Source organism: Haliotis rubra, unplaced genomic scaffold (genome assembly GCF_003918875.1).
Source record: "Haliotis rubra isolate DU_JTF1 unplaced genomic scaffold, ASM391887v1 Scf544, whole genome shotgun sequence".
Lineage (NCBI taxonomy): Eukaryota > Metazoa > Mollusca > Gastropoda > Lepetellida > Haliotidae > Haliotis > Haliotis rubra.
Genome location: NW_025767240.1, coordinates 624,492 through 648,090, shown reverse-complemented (window position 1 = coordinate 648,090; position 23,599 = coordinate 624,492). Strand labels below are relative to the sequence as shown.

At 37.5% G+C, this 23,599-nt stretch overlaps 1 protein-coding gene across 2 annotated transcripts; it reads right to left on the bottom strand.

Moving 5' to 3' along the window:
- Positions 1–1,941: 1,941 nt before the first annotated feature.
- Positions 1,942–22,308, bottom strand: LOC124253552. Of its 2 annotated transcripts, none has more exons than XM_046687355.1 (5): positions 21,981–22,308; positions 14,769–14,815; positions 14,085–14,180; positions 7,479–7,538; positions 1,942–7,168 (listed from the first exon to the last, which is right to left on the bottom strand). In XM_046687355.1, exons 2-5 carry the CDS (start codon positions 14,800–14,802, stop codon positions 4,047–4,049), a joined length of 3,312 nt encoding a protein of 1,103 aa, XP_046543311.1. In that variant the 5' UTR covers positions 14,803–14,815; positions 21,981–22,308; the 3' UTR covers positions 1,942–4,046. The 2 variants fall into 2 exon arrangements, with proteins under 2 accessions (XP_046543311.1, XP_046543313.1); XM_046687357.1 differs by lacking the exons at positions 1,942–7,168; positions 7,479–7,538 and adding exons at positions 11,113–13,389; positions 13,906–13,965.
- Between the last annotated feature and the right edge of the window lie 1,291 nt (positions 22,309–23,599).

The window sequence follows — 23,599 nt, the reverse complement described above, 5'->3', positions numbered from 1 at the left end:
GGCTGTAGCTGTTGGAATATTGCTCGACATGAAAAGGAAGTTTACTATTAGAAGGTTGAAATCATCCCTTTTGTCATACAGCCTTATTGAGAATTTTGTGTCACTCTATGCATAGATCTAAATATGAATGAGCTGAAGCGGTCTCACACTCACAGTCCCAGATTTACAAATAGACAAACAGTAATGTACAAATCAACATAACTCAAGTAACTGATTACAAGATGACAGTTCACATGGTTAAACATCTTTCAGTTTTACTACATGATAATACACAGCACATACAAATCCTGCCAATCAGCTAAGAAATAAATATAATACATATAAATCCTTATTTTCAGATGTATTCAAAGGATAGTGGCGCAGTTGCTTGTGCCACTGGCATTGGATCAAGAACAATATTTTCTAGATTACCAGATAACAGCTTAATTTTCACAACCAAAGCAAAACGCCATACTATCAGCTCTTAAATATATTAATAAATACCTTAAATATAAACAATGTATAATCTTTTCAAACTATATTTCGTGCCTTCATGCTATTACGAAAATATCTAGTAAACATCCACTTTTAATTAAAGGTCACATGCAACCAAAAATCAAACATAATTAAAACACAATTATCACTTATTCATGACATATAATATACATTGCTGGTTATGAAAAAACATATAAACAAAATTATAAGCGTACAATCGCAAATCAAAAGTGCAATATTGTGTACTTGGGTTTACTTCCCAAGAAACGAAGCAGCCGGGATACCGAACCCAGTCAGAGCGGGTGGGTGTGGACCCAAGTGTAACGGCTGGTTCATTTGCAGATGGATCCGGGGTAGAATAGGTCTTCAGCAACCCATGTGCTTGCCATAAAAAGGCGACTATCTTTTCGTAAGAGGCGACTAACGGGATCTTGTGGTCAGTTTCGCTGACTTGGTTGACACATGTCATCGGTTCCCAATTGCGCAGATCGATGCTCATGCTGTTGATCACTGGATTGTCTGGTCCAGACTCGATTATTTACAGACCGCCGCCATATAGCTGGAATATTGCTGAGTGCGGCGTAAAACTAAACTCACTCACTCATTTGCAGATGCCCTCACGGCTCATTGTTTGTATATATAGAGATGTTGGGTTTTGTAAATACATGCTCATTTTGTGTATAACATTTTACAATCAACAGACATCATAACATGTCATGTGTTCAAGTATCACACCTGCCTGTCTGTGTAATTACATAATGTGACAGAGACCGAACTCGGGCCATAAATCAATGCATTTTGTTTATGGTGTATAGCCTGATTGGTGTTAAGTTCAAATTGCATGTGGTCAGTGATAGCAGTTGTGTATTGAATATTGTCATTAGCAGACAGGCAGGCAGACACACAGGTGTCAATAAAACAAGACATTGAGTTTTGTCTGTGACAGCGACATATCCATATCACAGTTAGAAATTCTGTCAACGCTAAATAATGACATTGCTTTCAAGTACCGAACTGAGAAAGTGACTCGGTAAGAAAAACGTGTGGTGAAATAGACAAATGAAATTATATAAACAGTTAATTTACTGTCATAACATATAAAAAGCTCGCGCCTGTGAGATATCAACAAAACATTAGAAAAATAGCTCACACCAAAGCCTTCACCGAGTAATCACCGGACAACCCGCTTCCAAGCTGCGCGACCCTATTTAACTGCGCACGTGCTATGAGCGCAGCCCAGCTGTTGAAACCAGTTTTCCCCCCGAAAAGTCGGGGGAAAATTAATGAAACGTTTGAACTCCGATTTCGCGCGGGTTTTTTCATCGCATTATTTTTCAACTTTATAAGCTGAAATGCATTTTTGACGATTTATTTCGGTAAGTCCATACCGAAAGGTATCAGAATCTGCAAAGTTGTGTTTTACGTTGCATGTGCCCTTTAAAAAAATGGAGTCATAAATTTATCTTGCTACTGGCCAATACGACAATACGTCTTCTGTTGGTTACCCAGCCATGTTTGAATTTCTGGGAACACAATGGCCGATTTTTATGCCAAGGCAGTACTCAACAAATCTCTGACACCAATTCTCATTCGATACTCTGATTCCAAAGCTATCATTAGATCGTACATCCGTGATCTGATGCAGATGAAGTGGGACACTCAGGTATGTATCAATTAACTACACGAAATTAAATCAACTATTGGTTATGCCTACTTAGATTGTCATTATGCGACGATGTCGTATTAGCCATTCAAGATATACACACGAATATTTGCTTATAAGATGAGGGTCCTCCATTTTGTATCCCTGGTGATAAAGAATCACGGCCGAGCATGTCCGACTTGACTGCATTGATTTTTCCATCACAAGGGATCAATATCTCAAAGCTTTATCCATGAAGGGCCTTATTAAAAAGTCAATTTTCGTTTAATTATTGCGTTTATAAAAGAAATCGAAATGAATGAACATTTTTATTGACTTGTTTTGTAAATAGACATGTGTTATTTTGTAATTGATAGATTAGACTAGCAACCACGATTGTGGGTGGATGATTCCTCAAAGGGGCTTAAAGTATTGTAAAATTATCGTCCTTCTGAGAGGGTACTAAGACCCAAAACTTTCAAAGTAACATTTGATCTACCAACCATTTTAATTGTAGTATTATTGTCATTTTAAAATGGGGTACTCGGGCTGCTGTCAATCGCTGTTCAGTGTGCTTCGCCGGGTGGCCCTCGAGGACCAAACTTTTTATGACTGCTGTGTACTCAAGCTTTTCCATTTCTGCCGTTCCAATAGGGGTACATATGATTAGATGTCACGTGTCCGGAAACAAGCGACATGTGCATGTCAACATTACGTTTATGTGAATGATATAAATCATTCTTCAATATCATAGAGTTATTTCTATCATGCACATGTCAGAAGTATTTTAGGCTCAAAACATTTTGATAGCCCTCGTACACTATACCTTCAGCTGTTGGCGATGTATAGCCTGTTTTGCATATTGTGTATTGTCCAGATAGTGCTATTAGTTTTAACTTTACATGCGAGTTTTAATTCTAGCTGTGATACTCTAGTTGTTTTACTGTATTTGACGACAGGTTTTATAGTATACACGTATTCCTTATCAACGTCAAAGTTGCTCTCGTCACGATATGGCTGAAATACTGAAGATGACGTTAAGTATTCACTCACTCACTCACTCAGTCACTTGCAATTGCAAAGCCCATACAGTTAAGCCAACTATGCTTGACGACGAGCCTTCCATCACAAGGGATACACACGGGAGGTTCTACCTTATCTGTTTTAAGCAGATATTCGTGGGTAAACCGACAATGGCCATTACGACATCGTCTTGACTGACAACCCAAATATGTATAACCGATTGTTTGGATCCGTCTGTAAGAGGGATCTATTGGTGTTATATTTTTAGCGAAATTGATTGTATTCCTGTTGAAACATCAAATCTTTTCTTTCGGACTTGTTCGGTTTAGTGAAGGTCTTCCTCTGGTTTCACCATCTGTCAGTCGGTAAGGTGATATGATATAAACAGGTACCGAATAATATTTACATTTTAAGAGCTTGGGTACTCAAGGTAACACGTAAAAACATTACAAATGACGTCCTCCGTAGGCAACATATACATCCTGACATTATCAGTTACAGTTCTAGGTGGCACAGGCGAACAGTATACTACGAATTAGACATGCAGAGTTCCTTAGTCTTTTTCCGTAGTTGTCCCAAGCTCCCCGAACCACAGGTTTGAATAACAGATATCCAGTTTCAATTCAAACGCCTCAGTGTTGTTTGTCATACAGGTTTTTCAACAAGTTACAAACTGGACAAGTAGAATTGAAGGACATGGAAAACAAATGTTTTGAACAAGATGAAATAATATACAGAGGTACATTGTGTTGCTTGTTGTACTGTTACTCTTAACATAAGTGTTCAAATCCACAGAACAGAAACTCAAGTTAAAATGAATATGAAAGGTGAGGTGTGGAATGTGTATTGACTTCAATACCAATGTTCAGGGACACCAAGGACGCCAGATACGCCAGAACATTAACGGTTATGCATTATTTGCGTGTGAATGAGTGTACATACCGCCAAGGTGTCTTTCAAAATGACCATGAAGTGCTGGTATGTTTTTCGTATCATAGATGTTTGCATCGGCTCCACTGTTAATCAGAGCATTTACGAGCTCTGCCCTCAATGTGTAATATCGTTCCTTGTACTCAGCATGGTCACCCAAAAAGAAAGCAAGCTCTGGTGGATCGCATGCTATATGGAGAGGAGTGCGTCCTGAATTGTCCTGTATGTTTATGTTGGCATCGTGTTGAAGAAGATGCATAACCTTATGCAGCTGAGCATTGTGAAGCACCCTGAGGAATTTTTGTGAATCTGGTATATCTGCGAAATGGTAGCCACTGTTACAGGCATAATGCAGAGGAGTCTGTCCATATTTGTCTTGGGTATTTACACAGGTCCCTGTTTGAATCAAGATGAGGGTAATATCTTGTTTTCTCTCTGGAACAATTGGGGTGTGAACAGGATAACATGCTTCATGCAAGGGAGTCGTATTGCTGATGTCACATTGTAGAGTTGCTTTTCTTGATACAAATAATCTGGCTAAACCAACGTGCCCGCTTTCACAAGCAAGATACAATGGTGTTCTGCCATGACGGTTTCTTGCATTGACATCCATATCGTGATTCAGAAGGATTTCTGCGACATCTGTATGGCCACCATGTACATGCCATGCAACCCTATGAAGGAGGGTGTTTAGGTCTGTATCTAAAACCTTTATATTTGCATTTCTGTCCATGAGGAACTCAAGAAGGCTTAGCCGCCGTGCTTCACAAGCAATGACCAAAGGCGTTTTGTACCTGTCTGTTTCTTCTATGTCCACTCCTGCATCAATAAGTATGCGCACAACATCGACATGGCCATTATAGCAAGCCAAATGAAAAGGTGATGTGTTATAATTCCTGTGATGAATGTCGACATCAAACTCTATAAAGATCTGAACAATCTCCTCGTTTCCTTCTTCACAAGCAACATGAAATGCTGTTTTCTTGCCTTTGTTCAAGATATTCATATGTGCACCTCTTTGCAGCAGGATGCGCACAATATCCTTGTAGCCAGAGTTTGAGGCAAGGTGGAGAGCGGTATATCCATGCACATCCTGTTTATTTAGGTCTGCTTTTTTGTTCAGGAGGACTTCAACTATATCAAAGCTTCCACTGTGACAAGCGCTCATCAATGGGCTTGCCTTATTGTTGTCTTCTGAATGAGGATAAGCCCCTGCTTCAAGAAGGTATTTTACCGTCTCACTGTTACCTGCCTTAGCAGCTTCATGCATTGGCGTGGCACCAATGTTATTTTTCAGGTTAATTTCAGCGTTACCTTCTATAAGCAGCTGTACACAGGCCTGACTTCGATCTGACTGATGCTTGGCTGCTTCATGCAGTGCTGTATTATCATGATGTCCACCAGCTTTGTTGATGTCCTGGATCTTTGGGATCATCATCTGTACGCCATCCAAATGTCCTGTTGCGCAAAGATAATGAAGAGGTGTCAAATTCCATCGATTGGCAGCATTAGGATTTGCACCATGCTTCATCAGGAGATCCAAAATGATGAAGTTTCCTTTAACTGAGGAAACAATTAAAGGTGTATCTCCTTCTGCAGCCACAATGTTGACATTAACATTTGGAAAGGCAGTAAAAATGAATGAAACACAACTCGTTGCATTGTTCTGGCATGCCCCAAATAATAAATTCTCAACCGCAAATTTGGGGAGAGGAAATGCTTTATGGATGAGGCTCAGCAGATGCTTGGATGTACTACTGGTGCAGAGGAACAAGAAGGATCTTTTGTCAATCAGTGTTTCAGAGCCCCCGCCCAAATGTGCTTTTTGAAGAGACGTTGGTGGAGGATTCTCTTCAAGGTGTGATGGCAGGTTCTTTCCATGGTGGGAGAATAACAGTTCTTCCCAGTTGTAACGGTCTTTTATGAACTGAAAAATGCCTTTAACAAAGTCAGCATCATTGAATATATCATGCCTAAGTGTTTTCCTCAAGTTTCCTCTCATCAGTTCCTTTGCAACTCGTTGTGTGATGTCTTTAATGTATTCTCTTCCAATCTGTACTATGGATTGCTTGGTATCGACGACATGTTTAGCACAAGAAGGCTTTAATCTCACATGATGAATCCAAAATGTCATGCTACAACGTTCTATGACAAAGAGGGGATCCCTTGTCCCTATAGCCAAGGAAACAGTTTCAAATATCGAGGGATGCTTAAAGACAACACTCTCATATTGCTCTTCAATGAAACTTCCTTTCAGGTTATTCATTGCCCCCTTCCTCTCTTCATCTGTCAAAAGTGGCCTTCTTTGACGAATTGTGCTAAGGTCCAGCTCTCCATCCATTTGAATGATCTCCTTAAATAACTTCTTATATGAATCGTTTTCAGCAATGAGTTCTTTTGTAGTTCCCATCAAGACCCCAATTGGATGTTTGAAAAACTGTGTCGGGTCGCACGACATTTGATTTATATTGAAAAACATTGAGCAGCAGTTTGGAAATCCATGCAAGGATGATAACTTACATACTGTGTCCCTTGTATCCTCATCAATCAGTTGTTGTGTGTTGTAAACATCAAAGATCTGTACCTTTTCATCAAAGGAAAGTTTGTGCTTTGTGGAATTTAGATCAAAAAGACACTCTTCAGCAATCACTCGTGCCTCAAATTTATGCAAGTAATCTTTTCCTTCTTGAAGTACATTGAATCTGCTAACAAGAAGAAGCCTGATGTGCCGTACGTTTGGATTGTGCCTTTTTGGTGACTTATCAAACATGACATCTTCCAAAACAGGTCTCCATTTTTCAAAACTGTCCTTCTGAAAAACACACATCCCGAAAACATCATTTATCATGATGTAGGTATCTTTGGGACTTTTAACAGAGGTGATGGTGTAATATTCCTTGACAGATTTTATTGCAAAGACGTCAAAATTGTGTTGAAGTCCTCTCAGTGTCATGTAGGCCAAAGTTGTCTTACCATCACCAGGGGCTCCAGTAATAGTCACACATTTCTGGTTTCTTTGGCATTTTCGGAGAACTTTAGTCAGAGACCGCGTCTTCACGCAATGATGTGTTTTGTTGGTTATTTCATATAACGTGCGGGCTGAAACATAATTTTAAACTAGTTTTTAAAGTTGTTGAGTGCAAAAAGCGTTCCACTAATATCGTTTTTCAAGTATCTTTTAAATTTATAGAAATTGACAAATGAACTGTTTTTACATAACGAATGTGAATAAGCGAATAGGATATTTACAAGTAGATTTCATTCCTGTACGGATTGGCTTGAGAAATGGTAATAAAACCATTATTTTGACGGGATCTGTTGGTTGACATGAATAAGACAGTATTGACCTGCTTGTCTGTTTCCCGTAAACACGATTCTCCACATTTCTTGATAGATTCGTTGGTCTTACCTTGAAGTGATTCTTTATCCCTGTCGTTGCTGGGGGTTCTTATACACACGATTTCATTTACTGAAAATAGGAATAGAGAACAATATAGCCTGTCTTATGTACGCTGGTTATGACATTTATCAAATTTGGACAATACACGTAGGCAAAACAAGTTGAATGAATGAAGAATGAAGTATTGTATAGTTTTACCTTAATGGCTTACAATGTAAAAGCCATCTCTACATAATATAAGTTAAAATGTGTCCATTGCAAATAAGTATATTCAAACGCTTATCCTGAGGCATTCTACAGTTCTTTTAGAACAAATGCAAGCATATGTACAACACATTACGTCAGTTAGCTATCAAAAAGGAATTGGGGTGGTGGGGTAGCCTAATGGTTAAAGCGTTGGCTCGTAACGCCGAAGACCCGGGTTCGAATCCCCACATGGGCACAATGTGTGAAGCCCATTTCTGGTGTCCCCCGCCGTGATGTTGCTGGAATATTGCTAAAAGCGGCGAAAAACCAAACTCAGTCAGTCAGTCAGTCAAAAAGGAATTCACACATTCCACCTAAACAAGCACGCTCGTGTACTGTTCCCAACATCTGTCAACATTTGAAATGATGTACAAAGTCAAACCAACTGGTGTTGCTAAATGTAAGTTGAAAATATGGTTTATTCCCAGGAAGGCGACTCGTAAATCCACAGCAAGTGATGCGTGCAAGGATTATCTCATCTCATCTTTATTCTCAAAAACCCACCAGCGGTGGTACATGAGACAATTAAATACAAATGAATATAATATATGCCAAGATGGCATGGATGTACATCGGAGTTTATAATACATATACATGTACAAATATATATCATAACTAATTGTAAAAGCGTAAATGTTACAAATTAGATTTTATTTGGAACCTTTTGGAAACAATTCTTTATATATTTTGCTAAGTTACGTAAAGTGATTGTTCTTTTGGAATTGAAAAGGTTCGCCATTTTTGAGAGATTCGGCCATTGTAGAAATTGATTTGGATAATAATTGATCATTCCGAAATGAAGGCTGCACATTTAAAAAGATAATGGAACTCATCTGCAACTGCTACGAGCTGCAGAGAGGGCAAAGTCGCTCTTCGCTGGGTACTCCACTCCAGCGGCCAGTCTCAACCAGTAGATTATGGTTTGATGTTCGGAACATCAAAAGTTGCTGTGACATAGCTTTGGGAAGGAGAAGATATATTTCAAAATCTGGGGAGTGTTTGTACCATCGATAATAGATACCTTTTGGGCTTGCCATGATATTTTCTCTCCAATTTTGAATAAACTGACCTTTAAGGATTCGTTCAACATTTGAGACTAACCATGGAGTGGAATACCCAAGTGGATTGTTTAGAACAATACTTAGTCCAAGATATTTTAGGATACGCCTGATGGAATTGAGCCAGGGATAATCTTTACAATTGATTTGAGGGTCCAATGTGTCGTCAGCATAAAGTAATACAATGAATTGTATCCACATAATGACATCGGAGTTATCTGGGCACTTGTTATCGACAATTCCCCCTGCACAACCTTTATGATTCTAAATCATTTAAGAATATAGAGAACAGCAGCGAAAAAAGGTTCTCGCCTTGTCTTACTCCGGTGAGGCATGGGAAGTAATCTGAATAAGTATTATTTACCTGAACTTGAGATTTGATGTCTTTATACATGTTCATTATTAATGTAAGGATTTTACCTTTAATACAATTTTTCTGCATTTTTGACCATAATCCTACTCTCCAAACTGTATCAAAAGCCTTGGAGAAATCAATGAAAGCACAGTACAACTTTCTTTTCGATAACTTTAGGAACTGCGTAAGTAGATGGAGAACAAATACGTTGTTGGCCGTCATGAAATGTTTACGAAATCCAACCTGGATAAAATCGCGTTTTTGTCAAGAAAGTTTGAAAGTCGCGTATTAAGTATTCGTGTGAACAGTTTCCCTAAGCAGCTTAGAATTGTGCTAGGTCTATAATTGCTTGGGTCTTTGGTATCGCCTTTATTTTATATATAGGCTTAATGATGCCATTAAGCAACATTTCGGGCAAAGAACCTGTTGTAAGTACCAAATTGAAGAATTCAACATAAACCAGTGCTAAGATTTCGGCCGAATCTATAATGTAATCGTTTTCTATCGCTGTGGTCGAAGTTGGAGAACAAAAAATGTTTCTTGTGATTACAAGCATCATGGCAGGAGTAAATACGTAAATGGAAAAGTACACAAAACGAAATATTCCAGAAGTTTATTACATCGTCGTCATTGCCATTATATACAATTTTATATACATGTTTTTTCTATAATTGTGCAGAAATACTGATTTTTTAGGAAAATATAAATTTACATGTCACATTTAATAAATTTCAAAAATACATAAACAACATAGAAACATATGCAATACATGCCTATCGAGAAATTTAGTTAAATGACAAACATAATATAAAATTCAGGACAGCTTCCACAGATGTGAGGCGGCGTCAGCGTAGTGGAAGACGTCGATGGCATCCGTCTAGCTGGAGTCGGTGTTGCAGACACATCAACTTGCGGCCTATGTCGACATATTTCCTCCTTTTTGGTGGTTGGCTCTGCCCGGTAGAAGGTTCCGTCAGCATAGATGGTCTCGGCTTCACATAGTCGACGCAGGTTGACTGATGTGCTGAGTTCAAGTATTTTATCATCTCTCAATCATTGTTGAAAACAAACTGCTCTCCGGCATCTGTTCTTTGGAAGTCGTCGGGGATGGTGATGTCTCTCCGGAACTTTGGCATGGGTGGGAAGGTTTTCACTCCCTCGTTGTACAGGGACGGTACTGGAGCATTTATACCTAGTGTATGAGTTAAGTGACTGGTACTTCCAATTACAAATAATCAACGTCAAATCAATTATATAATTAATAACTCACTGGTACTTCCAATAAAAAAATAATCAATGTCAAATATCCTTGGACTAAAGCTCACTTGTACTTCCAATCACAAGTATTCAATGTCAAATCAATTCCTTAGATAACAACACACTGGAACTTCCAATAAAAAAAATCAATAAAGTAATCAATGTCATTGGTACTACAAATTTTTCTTACTTTTGAGTTCTTTCCGCAGTCGAGTTCGACGTTTTAACCTAACCACAACTTTAAGCCCTTATTTCAACATGCGGTGCACTTCAAAGAAAATTTGACTGAAATCACAAAGTAGGTCGTCTTCCCGGGAAGACACCGGAAATATGGCACAGATGAAGCTGCGGTTTTGGCTTTTGTTTATCGCATCAGGTCGAGCATTTTAGATTTATGTAAAGAGGATTAGATTAATACTAATTTCTATATAAACATATACTATACTAAACAACCCCAAAGCCTAAAATACCTTGATTAATTGGCTCTCAGCTTTTCTCATTCATATTATCATACCGTGTTAAGAAATTAAATTGTTACAAATGTGTTTACCTCACAGATTCATATGATTGAACTGTTAGAAACAGATAATTTCCTAACGAATGGAAAAGAATAAGCCAGGTGTTTTAATTGAATATAAATTTGAAAGGAAACTGATGTTTACCTAATAAGTACTTCTTGTAGGTTTCTTCTTTCCTCGATAGACAGTCGACCCCGGTAGAGCATGAGTCCCAAACTTTATAAGATTTTGATATTTCCAAGAAGTAAATGTTTATGAAATCGACTTGTCTTATAAGCTGAATGGTCATGGATTATAACCCCTATATCATTTGGTCATGACACATTATATTTTGCTTACATCTGAAGCATTTCTTGACACGTCTGTCGGCGCGAATCGGAAAAGCCGAGAAATCGACCACTGTCGACGTCTTTACAACATAATCAATTGAATAATTCATTTCACGCATTGTGCATTTTTAGGCTAAATGAGGTTATGTAGCCGCTGTGTCAAGATTTTAGCTTCTGTCAAAACATACAGAGATATTTACGAAAACAATAACTGTACGCATCGATGGTATTTGCTCATGTAAAACAAATCAACTGAACCGGTTGTTGAAAAGGTACTGTACGGGTAGTTGGTTTCCTGTTATTTATCAACTGAGGTAGGCGAATTTTTAAAGTACATGTATAATGTATCAGGAATATTATTTGTAAGCAAAATATGATACAATTCCATCCAACACACCCACCCCAGTCCCTGAGAAAAGTTTGTTTTGAAATGTTATTGCAGATCCTTTTGACCTTTTGAGTCTGGGATTTAAAATAAGATATGCTTCAGACAGGGGGAAAATACATTTGGGATACAATGACATGTGTCAACCCAGTCAGTGAGCCTGACCACAGATCCCGTTTGTCGCCTCTTACGACAAGCATGGGTTAAAGAAGACAAGTTCTAACCCGGATCTTCATGGGTATTTGACATATTGGGAAATCGCAGGATCTAGGTCAGTGTACGGAAATTACTGCTTGACATAACCCAGTGAAGATCCGAGTTAGAATTGATCTTCAGTAACTCATGCTGGTCCAGACTCGATTATTTACAGGCCGCCACCATATAGCTGGAATATTGCTGAGTGCGGCGTAAAACTAAACTCACTTACTAATGCTTGACATTGACTTCTCAAGAGCAGATTTAGCTGCCGAATCTGCCTTTGAGTTTCCCAAGATTCCAACGCGATTTGGCAGCCAACAAAAAGGGATGTCCATGCCAGCCACGGGCACATTTACATGGCATTTCAGTGAATTTACATGAACATTCAGTGATGGTCAGTACTGCGATTGTTAATCGCCTGCAAACTATCTGAAAATATTTTAAACCTGCCTTCCTTGGAGCGTTCAATACGGTGTAGAGCTAACAACATGACCTTAGCCTCTGGCGTTAAAGTGGAACTTGAACATACAATAGTAGCTACTCTAGGTTGCCTAGCATAAGTCTGTACACTTTGCTCTGCCTATATCATTACCAAGCAAAGTGTAAAGTTCAGTATTTTGTTTGCTAGTCTTATGTTCTCAGCTTATCCAGCAGAGTGGTAACACGGGCAAGTATGGTTGGATACTTGAAAACTACAATGTTACGTTGTTCTTCAATGAAACTTCCTTTCAGTTCATTAATTGCCTCCCTCCTGTCTTCGTCTGTCAAAAGTGGCCTCTTTTGACGAATTGTACTAAGGTCCAGCTCTCCACCCATTTGGATTAGTTCCTCAAATAACAGCTTGTATGAAGCTTTTTGAGCAATGAGTGCTTTTGTAGATTCCATCAAAAAGCTAACTGGATTCCTAAAAAACTCTGTCGCTTTCCAATTGAATTGCTTCATCATGCTGAAAAACATTTCGCAGCAGTTCGGGAAACCATGTGAAGTGGACAAAGAACAGACTACGTCCCTTGTTTCTTCATCAATCCTTTTTTGACTGTAAACTTCAAAGATCTGTACTTTTTCTTCAAAGGACAGTTTGTAAGACGGAGAACTTAGATCAATTAGGCTGTCTTCACAATTCACCAGGGTCTCAAATTTATCTAAGAAGTTTTGAGCCTCGTTCATCACATTTATTCTGCAAACGAGAAGAAGTTTGATGCATCTAAAATCCGAATGGATCCTGTCTGATCTTCGGTCAGTCAAGACATCTTCCAGAACGTCTCTCCACTTCTGCAGCCTCTTCTTCTCAAACACAGACAATCCGAAAATATCATCTATCAGGATGTAAATATCCTGAGAAATCCCAGCAGCAGTAATGGAGAAATAGTCACTTTTGGTATGCACTGCAAATACTTTAGCTTGTTTTTTAAGTTCTCTCAGTGCCATGTAGGCTAAAGTTGTCTTTCCATCCCCTGGGAGGCCAGTGATAGTCACACATTTTCTGTTTCCTTGGCATTTTTCCACGACTTTAGTGAGTGCCCGCGTCTTGATGCAGTGGTGCGTTTTGTTGGTGATTTCTCTTTCTGTGCATCCTGAAACGGAGTACAAAACACTTAAAGTACTTAACCAGTTAAAGGGGATATTTATTTTGACTATTTATGAACCACATTCATAGTGTAGAAATAATATAAATCCAAATTATATATTGAGTGTGTTTATATCCCATTCTAAGGATTGGCCCAATTTGTCACTGAGCAGAAGAAGTTGTGCACATGTTTGACAATATTATGTGAGCAGACAAAACGATTAATAATATCTCAGTTGCGCTGCTCTGTACGTATGCGAATCAAAACAATACCATTAATGTGCATTTTGTACCACTCAAAGTTGTCAGATAAAGTAAAGCTGCACATTGAGTTTCAGGTGGACAGGCAAGCTGACTTGGTTGAAGCATGTCATCGCATCCCATTTCCGATGCTCAAGATGCCGATCACCTGATGAATTATTTATAGACCGCTTTCATATCGCTGGAATATTGCTGGGTGCGGCGCTAAACAACATGCAAACCACATTGATATTCAAACTATAAGATTTACTTGTGTCATTACCTTGAAGTGAATCCACCTTTAGGTCGTTCGGGTTGACAGTTACATTTTCAAAGCGGTTGACTGAAAGCATAGCAATACTAATATTGTGTGGAGAACATCTAGTATAGTTTTAATGGATACCAGTAAATGACAGTGATCTTTTACATATATAAATATAGCCAAACATATGTTCAACTGACCGATAGTGTGAGGTCCAAATGTGCACCCAGTGACAGCAGACTGTCCAACAGAACCACCTTGTACTCCAGCTACGTTCAAACTGATGTTAGTTCCACCTTATTTACAAAACAAAACAAACCAAACATCTCAGTGAAAAGCAAACCTGAAAGTATTATGATAAACATATATTTCTGATTCGATATGCCTGTATATTTTATATTTTGGCATTGTTGAGGTGAGGTGAGGTGAATTTTGGTTTAACATCGTGCTTGAGAATATTTCGCTCATATGACGACGTGCATGTGTGTGTATATGTATGTGCGGCTGCTTGTACTAGCCTAGACTGAAGCTGGTTTTATAGTGCTAGCCCACTGAGATACCATGCCGCAGTGAAGCATGAATACCCCACGCAGACACATTATACTGACTCCGAGCCGACCAGTCCTTGATGTACCCATTACTGCCGAGCGCCAGGCAGGGACCAACAAGTACCATATTTTAACGTCTTTTCGTATGACGCGGTCGGAGATCGAACCCGCGACCTTCCGCTCTCCTGACGGACGCTCTAACCACTACATCACGGAGGCGGTCTTTTGGCATTATTCAATAAGGGACGTTCGCACAGTTGTATTTCAATGTACAAAACATGGATTGATAGTATATCAAAGAAAGGACACCAAGCTTGTTAATATATGCTTACTTACTTTCTCGTGGACCACTGTCCTTCGATGAAGACATCTTGTGTATTGTCCTGAAATATAATTTGCAAAGTAAATAGAATGCAACAGAAGTTTATTTTAATGCAATTTTTCAGCTATATGAAAGGCGGTCGGGTCTGTATCGATCTGCTAAGTCAACCAGGTCAGTGAGTCTGACCACCCGATCCCGTTAATCGCCCGTTACGACAAGCATGTTTTGCTGAAGACCAATTCTAACCCGTATCGCCTCGTCTTGTATATAACGTCTTGGGTAATTCATATTATGGACGTTCACTATATTCTACGGATATGCCTAATATATTGATAAATCAGAAAATACAAAACAAAATAGATATAACGTTTGAAATAGAAATGAGAAAACAGTCTCTAACACCTATATAATAGCGAGCAAGCAATGACCCTTTGTCCTATAGGTCACAATTTCTGAACATTATTTGTTGTCACAAAAAATAATGTAGGTGATAGTCATCTGCACTACTTTGCGTTTCAAAAACCTATACTAACTAACCAGCGTGTATGCGATACATAAGTAGAAAAAACTGTAAAAATTTGTAGCCTACAAATACACATACACGAGTTCACTGCCACGGTGAGTTACCTCCCTTTGTTAAGGACAACCATCAACTTATACTTTATTTATACTCAATATTTTATTCATACTTTCATTGGAAAAAGTCTGTTAACATGAATTGCTTCTGCCTCTGTAAATTTGCACGTAATGCAATGTTTTCAGTCATTAACCATTGTGGAGATGACAAAACTTTATGGATGATCAATTCTATATTTTGACAATGGCGTCGTTTCGGTATAGGTTCTTATACCGTTTTTAAGCATATGGGGGATGATTGGGTTCACCAGTTTATATACGGCTAGCAGCCTGGTCTGTATTTTCTGGAGGCGTTGTAATTGTTCATCAGAGATACCAAATAGTAAACTATTACAGTAGTCCAAGCGTGATAGAACTAGAGGTCGAACGAGGGTGACCGTTGCTTCCATAGTTAAGATGTTGCGTATGGAACCAATATTTCGGAGATGGAAGCTGCATGTTTTGCACAAGTGGTTAATATGACTTTTCATTGATGGATTTGAGTCCAAATAATCACCAAGGAAGTGGATGAAAGCTGACACTTCCTCTGTCTTTGACGTGGAGCAATAATGATGGCTTCTGTTTTACTATCGTTTAAGACCAGTTTGTTGTTTGTCTTCCAGGACTTGACCTCATTGAGACATGACTCAATGCTATCCTTGGCCTCCTTCTGACTGCCTGGACTCGGTTTAAAGCTATCCATCAATTGGGAGTCATCAGCATAAAAATGCCGTCCAATGCGATGATCAGAGATCAATTGTCCTGGAGGTTTGGTGTACATAGTGTACAGTATCGGTCCTAAAACTGAGCCTTGTGGCACTCCATATTTTAGTACATCGCTGTCTGACTTAAGTCATATTCAAGTATTATTCTCACTAATATGATCATTATTAGTATTATTACAACATGAACCTGCTACAGTACAACTTCTGTACCATGTATTGTGTAACAATACTGTTGCATTATCATTTGATAAAATTTGGTACATCAACTGCCACTGCTTATCTTATGAGATATTTGCTACAATGTGATCTTTATCTCCTGCGTTTGAAAAGTACCATAAATTCATCAGATAACCACTACTGTATTATCTTTTGTAACCGTTGATATATCTGTCACCATTACTTGTCATGGGTGATACCTTTTGCAATGTGGCTCTTTGTACCTATATAGTACCATATATGTACCATGTAATGGCACAACAGTATAGTATCCGGTATGAACTGATTGAAATTGTATGTTACTGTACGAACATGTAACCTTATACAATGTTTGTTTAATGAAACATAAAAATATACAATGTTTGTTTTATATGCTACTGTACGAACATGTAATCATGTACAATGTTTGTTTTATATGCTACTATACGAACAGGTAACCATATACAATGATTGCTTTATATATTACTGTACAAACGGGTAACCATATACAATGTTTGTTTTATATGTTACTGTACGAACATGTAACCAAATACAATGATTGCTATATATGTTACTGTAAGAACAGGAAACAATCTACAATGTTTGTTTTAAATGCTACTGTGCGAACAGGTAAGCATATACAATGTTTTTTTTATATGCTACTGTACGAACATGTAACCATATACAATGATTGCTATATATATTACAGTACCAACATGTAACCATATACAATGATTCGTTTATATGTTACTGTACGAACAGGTAACCATATACAACGATTGTTTAATATGTTACTGTAAGAACAGGTAACCATATAGAATGTTTACTGTATATGTTACTGTACGAACAGGTAACCATATACAATGTTTGTTTAATATGTTACTGTACGAACAGGTAACCATATACAATGTTTACTGTATATGTTACTGTACGAACAGGTAACCATATACAATGTTTGTTGAATATGTTACTGTACGAACAGGTAACCATATACACTGTTTGCTGTCTATGTTACTGAACGAACATGTAAGCATATACAATGTTTGTTTTATATGCTACTGTACGAACATGTAACCGTATACAATGATTGCTGTATATGTTACTGTACGAACATGTAACCATATATAAGTATTGCTTTATATGTTACTGTACGAACATAAAACTATGTACAATGATTGCTTTATATGTTACTGTACGAACAGGTAACCATATACAACGATTGCTTTAAATGCTACTGTACGAACATGTAGCCTTATACAAAGTTTGCTTTGTATGCTACTGTACAACTACGTAATCCTGGTGTACTGAAATAAAAATGTTTAAAAAACCCTTCTTTATTTTGACAATTGGGTCATTTCGGTATATACTTTATACCGTTTTCAAGCATATGGGGGAATGATGGGGGTTCACCAGTGTATATACAAGATACATGTACAATATGATAATGACATAACAATAACGAAACCATCGTGAAGTAACAGAGATGTTTATTTGAACAACGGACTGATATTTAAGTCAGCTGCGACCGGATTACTAAGCCTTGTTCTCATAGCAAGTTGATTGTTGGGACGGATATATTTGTCAACTACGTCCGCATCACAAAGCATTGTTCTCAAAGCAAGTTGATTGTCGGGACTGATATGTTAGTCTGTAACTCACTGGTATGTCAGTAAATCTTAAAAAGACTAAGATTCTTGTTTTTAGAAATGGTGGCCCTCTAAGAGATTATGAAAAATGGTATTACAATGGTAAACAAATTGAATGTGTATCCTTTTATAAATATTTAGGACTTGTATTTACATTAAAACTTGTATGGAGTAAAGCACAGACATGTCTTGTTTCTAAGGCCAATAAGGCATTATTTTCTGTAAATAACTTCTAAAGAAAAATGGGTGGTGTCAATTGTAAAGATTTGTTTAAAATATTTGATTGTATGATCTCACCTATATTATGTTATGGAGCTGAAGTTTGGGGCACCAGTTATTGTAAACTCATAGAGTCTGTACAAATTAAATTTTGTAAGTATTTCTTAAAAGTTGGTAAATCATCTTGTAATAATGTGGTACTTGGAGAATGTGGTAGACTCCCTTTACAAATTGTATATATGACTAAGGTTGTCAAATATTGGTGTCATTTATTGTACTTACCCCCACACAGACTCCCAAAACACTGTTACAAAATGCCGAAATCATTAGATGATGTTGGACGTGTAACTTGGGTAACTAATGCTAAACATTTTATATTATATTATACATTTTTATATGTATTTTATATACTTATGGTTTTGGCTATGCATGGGTCAGTCAGGATATTGGTAATGTCAAGTATTTTATGTTTCTTTTTAAACAAAGACTGACCGATAATTTAAAGCAATCCTGCCTGGTATTCTTCCATTAAAAATTCACATAAAAACTGTTTATTATTGTCAGTATAAGACTCTGTTAGATGTAGAAAAATATTTAAATTGTAATATTTATTTAAATTTGAGATCTGCCCTTTCAAAATTTAGATGCGGAAACATTAATCTAGCAGTAAAGACTGGGAGATATGAAAATATTGCTTCTAATGAAAGATTTTGTTTATTTTGTAAATCTAAAGGTATTAATGTTGTTGAAGATGAGTGGCATATTTTGTATATTTGTGAATGTTTCTCTGATATTCGAGGGAAATATATTGGGAAATATTTAAGTAAGCCGCCGACGATAAACAACTTTATCCATATTATGCAATCTGCAAATGTCGATATGATTAAGAATGTTTCTTTATTCTTATATAATGTACAAATTAGAATTAAGAGCAGAACACTTTTATAAATCATTGTGTACCATTCATGTGTTTTGTGATCACGCATTTGACTGTATTATGGGCCAGTGCCCTTTTACTGAATAAAACTGTCTGTCTGTCTGTCTGATATGTTAGTCTGTAATCCGTAATTGAGAGAGTCAGGATTATTAAGAACGGTTTAATGATAAATTAAGAACAATTTTGCCGGGACTCAAAGAGTAGTCTGGATTATTTAGAAAACTGGATTGCACAGAGTCCGGATTTGACAGATTCCACTGTAGTCGGAATCGTACAATCGCAGGTACGTTTAGCAGTTGTTCATTTCGAATATATTCAGCATACAGTCCATGAATGATACATTTGGTCAAGTCATAATTCTTGTCAGAACACAGTGTAAGTACAGGACAATCCAAATGTAATCAGAGCGGTGCAATCAATTCGAACATCATACACAATCTTCTAATAGGGTATAGATTACCTCCCTTAAATAATACTTATACTTTATTGCCCGACAAAGAAATTCGTTTTTACAACAGTGAGACATACAACATTAAACACAGAAACACGATCACCTTAGACACACACATACACAGGCTGAGAAGGATAACCAGTGTATACTGTAATTGACAAGTAGACAAATGCATATACAATTGTGGCTAGGTCTAACATTCATTTAAATGTTTAATGCTTACAGGTATAAAAGATTAAATCTTTGAAGGGCAGTTAGAAGTGGAATGCATAAGAAAAGCAAGATTTATGGATGTCAACTTCTTTATTGTGAATAACACCATGTTTCGGAGTGAATGCTTACTCCTTCATCAGGTGAAAATACTGGTATTTCATCAGGTATAAAAATGTTTGGGACATTTTTGTGCGAACTTTAGGGACGAGGAATCTACGTCCAGACGGTAAAAGTTTAAAACAAGAATGTAAATGATGAGACGGGTCGGAGCATTTTTTAAAACACGATTCTCTCTCTCACACTCACACACACACACTCTCTCTCTCACACACACACACACACACACTATATATATATATATATATATATTATATATATATAAAACAAAGGGGGTTAAAATTCATGCCGATAATTTTTGAACAGGTGGTTACAACTTTTGCAGGTTGTTTTTGTTTTGGAGACAAAGGGCACCGAACCAACACTAAACAGAAAACAGTACAATATAAAATAGATTGGATACAACAGTTATAGAAAACATTCAAAATGGTACAGTCAATGCTAGAAGATCTGAGCCTTGTCATAAAATACATCCGTTGTGGACATTTCTTGTATATAGCCTCGGCATTTTTTGAGAAAATGAGTTTACTGTCTATGATAGTTGAATAAATAAACACACAAATAAATGAATGAATGAATGAATGAATGTATCTTACTGTATTTATCCCTCAGAAAATGGTCTCAAGCAAGATAATAAATATATTACCTGATTCCATAACAGCATGATTTACTTTATTAAAGGTATTAGTATCAGTGACAAATAGTTGTTTTCCTGTAACTGTTAATTTATACTTCCGTGGCATCTGTACATTTCAGTTTATACACAGCAAGGATTCTGAAATGCTACGGTACTTAAACAAACTTGTCAACATGACATACATTGCTTGTACATAATATGGAAAAGGCGTGTTTCTGGCTATACAGTTGACAGGATGTAATCACCTCATCATGCGCAGCTGAGGCTTTACGGTAATGAAAACAATTTAATTTTCTTTTCTTCTCCAGCAAATCCTTGCCATCATCCCCTTACCATACCCATTTTGTGATTAGCACATCTGAGCTTGCTCAATGGTCAATAATTGTTAGGTTTACTACCTTTCATTGCACATATTGACAAAGTGGGTACATATCCACCTCCTTGTTCACGCCATACTAAACCAAAACCTAAGTTAGTTAATAAATATTTCAAACTTGTTGCCCATGTAGATCTACCTATTTCATCGAACCGTGATAACATCAAATCGCAGGCCGTTAGGTATTTTGTGGTAGGCATATATCCAACTTGTAATCAATATTTTGTGACAGTGTACATATATGACGTATGTGTAGAGAATGCCTTCCTAGCTCTCAAAGTATATAATAATATATGATAGTGCTTAATGAATTACCAAATATCTTTGTTTTAATACGTTATATATATCAATTTTGATATCACTACCTACAGTAGAAAGTTTCTATTGTTAGTTTTAAACATATTTTATTCTTGAGAAAAGAACTGGGTACAAGTTAGACAACTAAAAACACCCTCTCCGTAGTATTTACATAGATTTTATTTACATTCTTTATACACGATGGACAGAAAACTGTCTTTTTGGTTGTCATTATCAGATCCCAAAGCGAAGACAACTCTTGGCCTAGTACACCGTGCATTGCCATATTTCCACTACACTGTTTTGTGGGCACACTGGTCATAATTGCACGAAACGCTTTGTTAATCAAATACCCGATAAATCATCTGCCCACTTGGACATGGGATGAGGATGTGTGTGTGTGTGTGTTTGTGTGTATGAAGTTATCAAAACAGAAATGGCATAAGTCTTGCATACATACATTTGTGTGTGAGACTTACCTACCTAGTTAATAATCTAGTACTGAAACCCCCTAATGTCAATATTAATACATGTATACCTATCTCAACAATTCTCTTGTGGTGAGCATTTGATCATGTCCCAGAGCGTGCAGTGTTGATACTGCTGTGTATCACGTAAAGCGAAATATCAAATAGGACGGAGCCCAAGTTCAGTAATAAACAGCCTGTGGTAACCAAGTGTACTTACACCCGCTTCGTCTGTTAAAAACAATTCCATTCCGGATTTCAATCTAAAATTGAAAACCGACGTACACAAATCAAAACCAACGTACACGTATACAAAGGTCAGTATACTCACACACTGTGCCTTGTCTCTTTCCAGATCAACTTTCCTTTGTTATATGCCTTGTAGTGTTCGCACGTAGCGAAGTCTTTCGTGGTTTTCTAGTTTACAATTCACCTTTCACGGTGACAGTATATCAGCAATGTGCGAAATACTAGTGTCTGTTGTATTCTGGTTTCCATACCACACAGCTGCGCCACAAATGGTCCTTATGTCGAAGTGTTACCAACACCATCAAGGATATACACCGACCTAGATACTAACAGCTGTAACGACCTGTGCACGATGATTCAAGACATGCTCAGATCTAGGTCAAAGCAATAGGTTGTATGAATTCCTCGGGAATGCACGAATGCATATAAAGAGCAGATACGACCCCTGAGATCGGGGATAGAATTGCTGTTCAGCCAACCATGCTTCTCGTAAGAGGTGACTAATGTTCATTAGTATGATCGTTAATTCATTAATGGACAAATATATGCAAAACGTCATAGGTCAGAAAGGTCAATTACGGATCCAGTGTGCTATTGCACCGATGCAATTCCTGACTCGACCCTTCATAAACGTAAGAACAATGCATAGTAATACATGAACATCCATGTAACGTAGTTTTGTACTGGACCGGATAAGCGTTTGAACATGAGCCACGCGGAATGGAATGTGTCTTTCTGTGTATCCAAGCTAGCAAACAAACTGTGTGAGCGCGTGTGTGCGCATTGAACGACATTAGTGATGGTTAAGCTACCATCCTGAGTCATTAAGTAACTAATGACATGGGCATACAGGATAAACCAAATATACTGACCAACACAAAACTTCACACTTGGAGAAATGAACTATAGTGAAGTGAGTGAGTGAGTGAGTGGGTGGGTGAGTGAGTGGGTGGATGGGTGAGTGAGTGAGTGAGTAAGTGAGTGAGTATGGTTTTACGCCGCTTTTAACAATATTCAAGCAATATCACGGTCTGGAACACCAGAAAATTATATTGAAAATGGGCAGTACAAGGTATAGTTAATATGGGCGAATACCACAATGGTCAGGTATAACATGCCTCATCCTCCCATTTGAACTGAAGTGAACCACGCGGGTGTACGTGATAATGTATTTATCCTCATTTGGAGTTTTCATTCTGGTGACATTCGTTTCGCTTGTTTTTCATTCAGTGAATTTTGTTAATATCTTAACTCAACTGGTGCACGGCCCTCTTGAAAGATGATGTGACGTCAAGAACTCAGTTTGCTGTGAAGTTTTCAATGCCTTAGGACAACAGCAGCAACAGAAACCAGTTCACGTTTTGGCATCATCGTCGAAATCCAAAACAACAACAACTACAACAACAACACCATTATGTTTTTCATGATGTGGATAGCACATGCATCTCAAGACATTGAACCACTAACAAAGGAGAATATAAACAATGTTTGTATGTGAAACACTGATTATTCATAAATTCATGAAAGAATAAGACACCGAACATCCTATATTACAATAACATTTCTGTTCAAAAATACACTTCCAGGGTCTCTCTCGAAAGTTTCGAAAGTTTTGTTTTGGTGGGACTGTTATTGATTTACGTTTTACGTACACAGAATTACCTTTCACTCATGCTTGTTTTTGTTACTTTTTTAATCCAT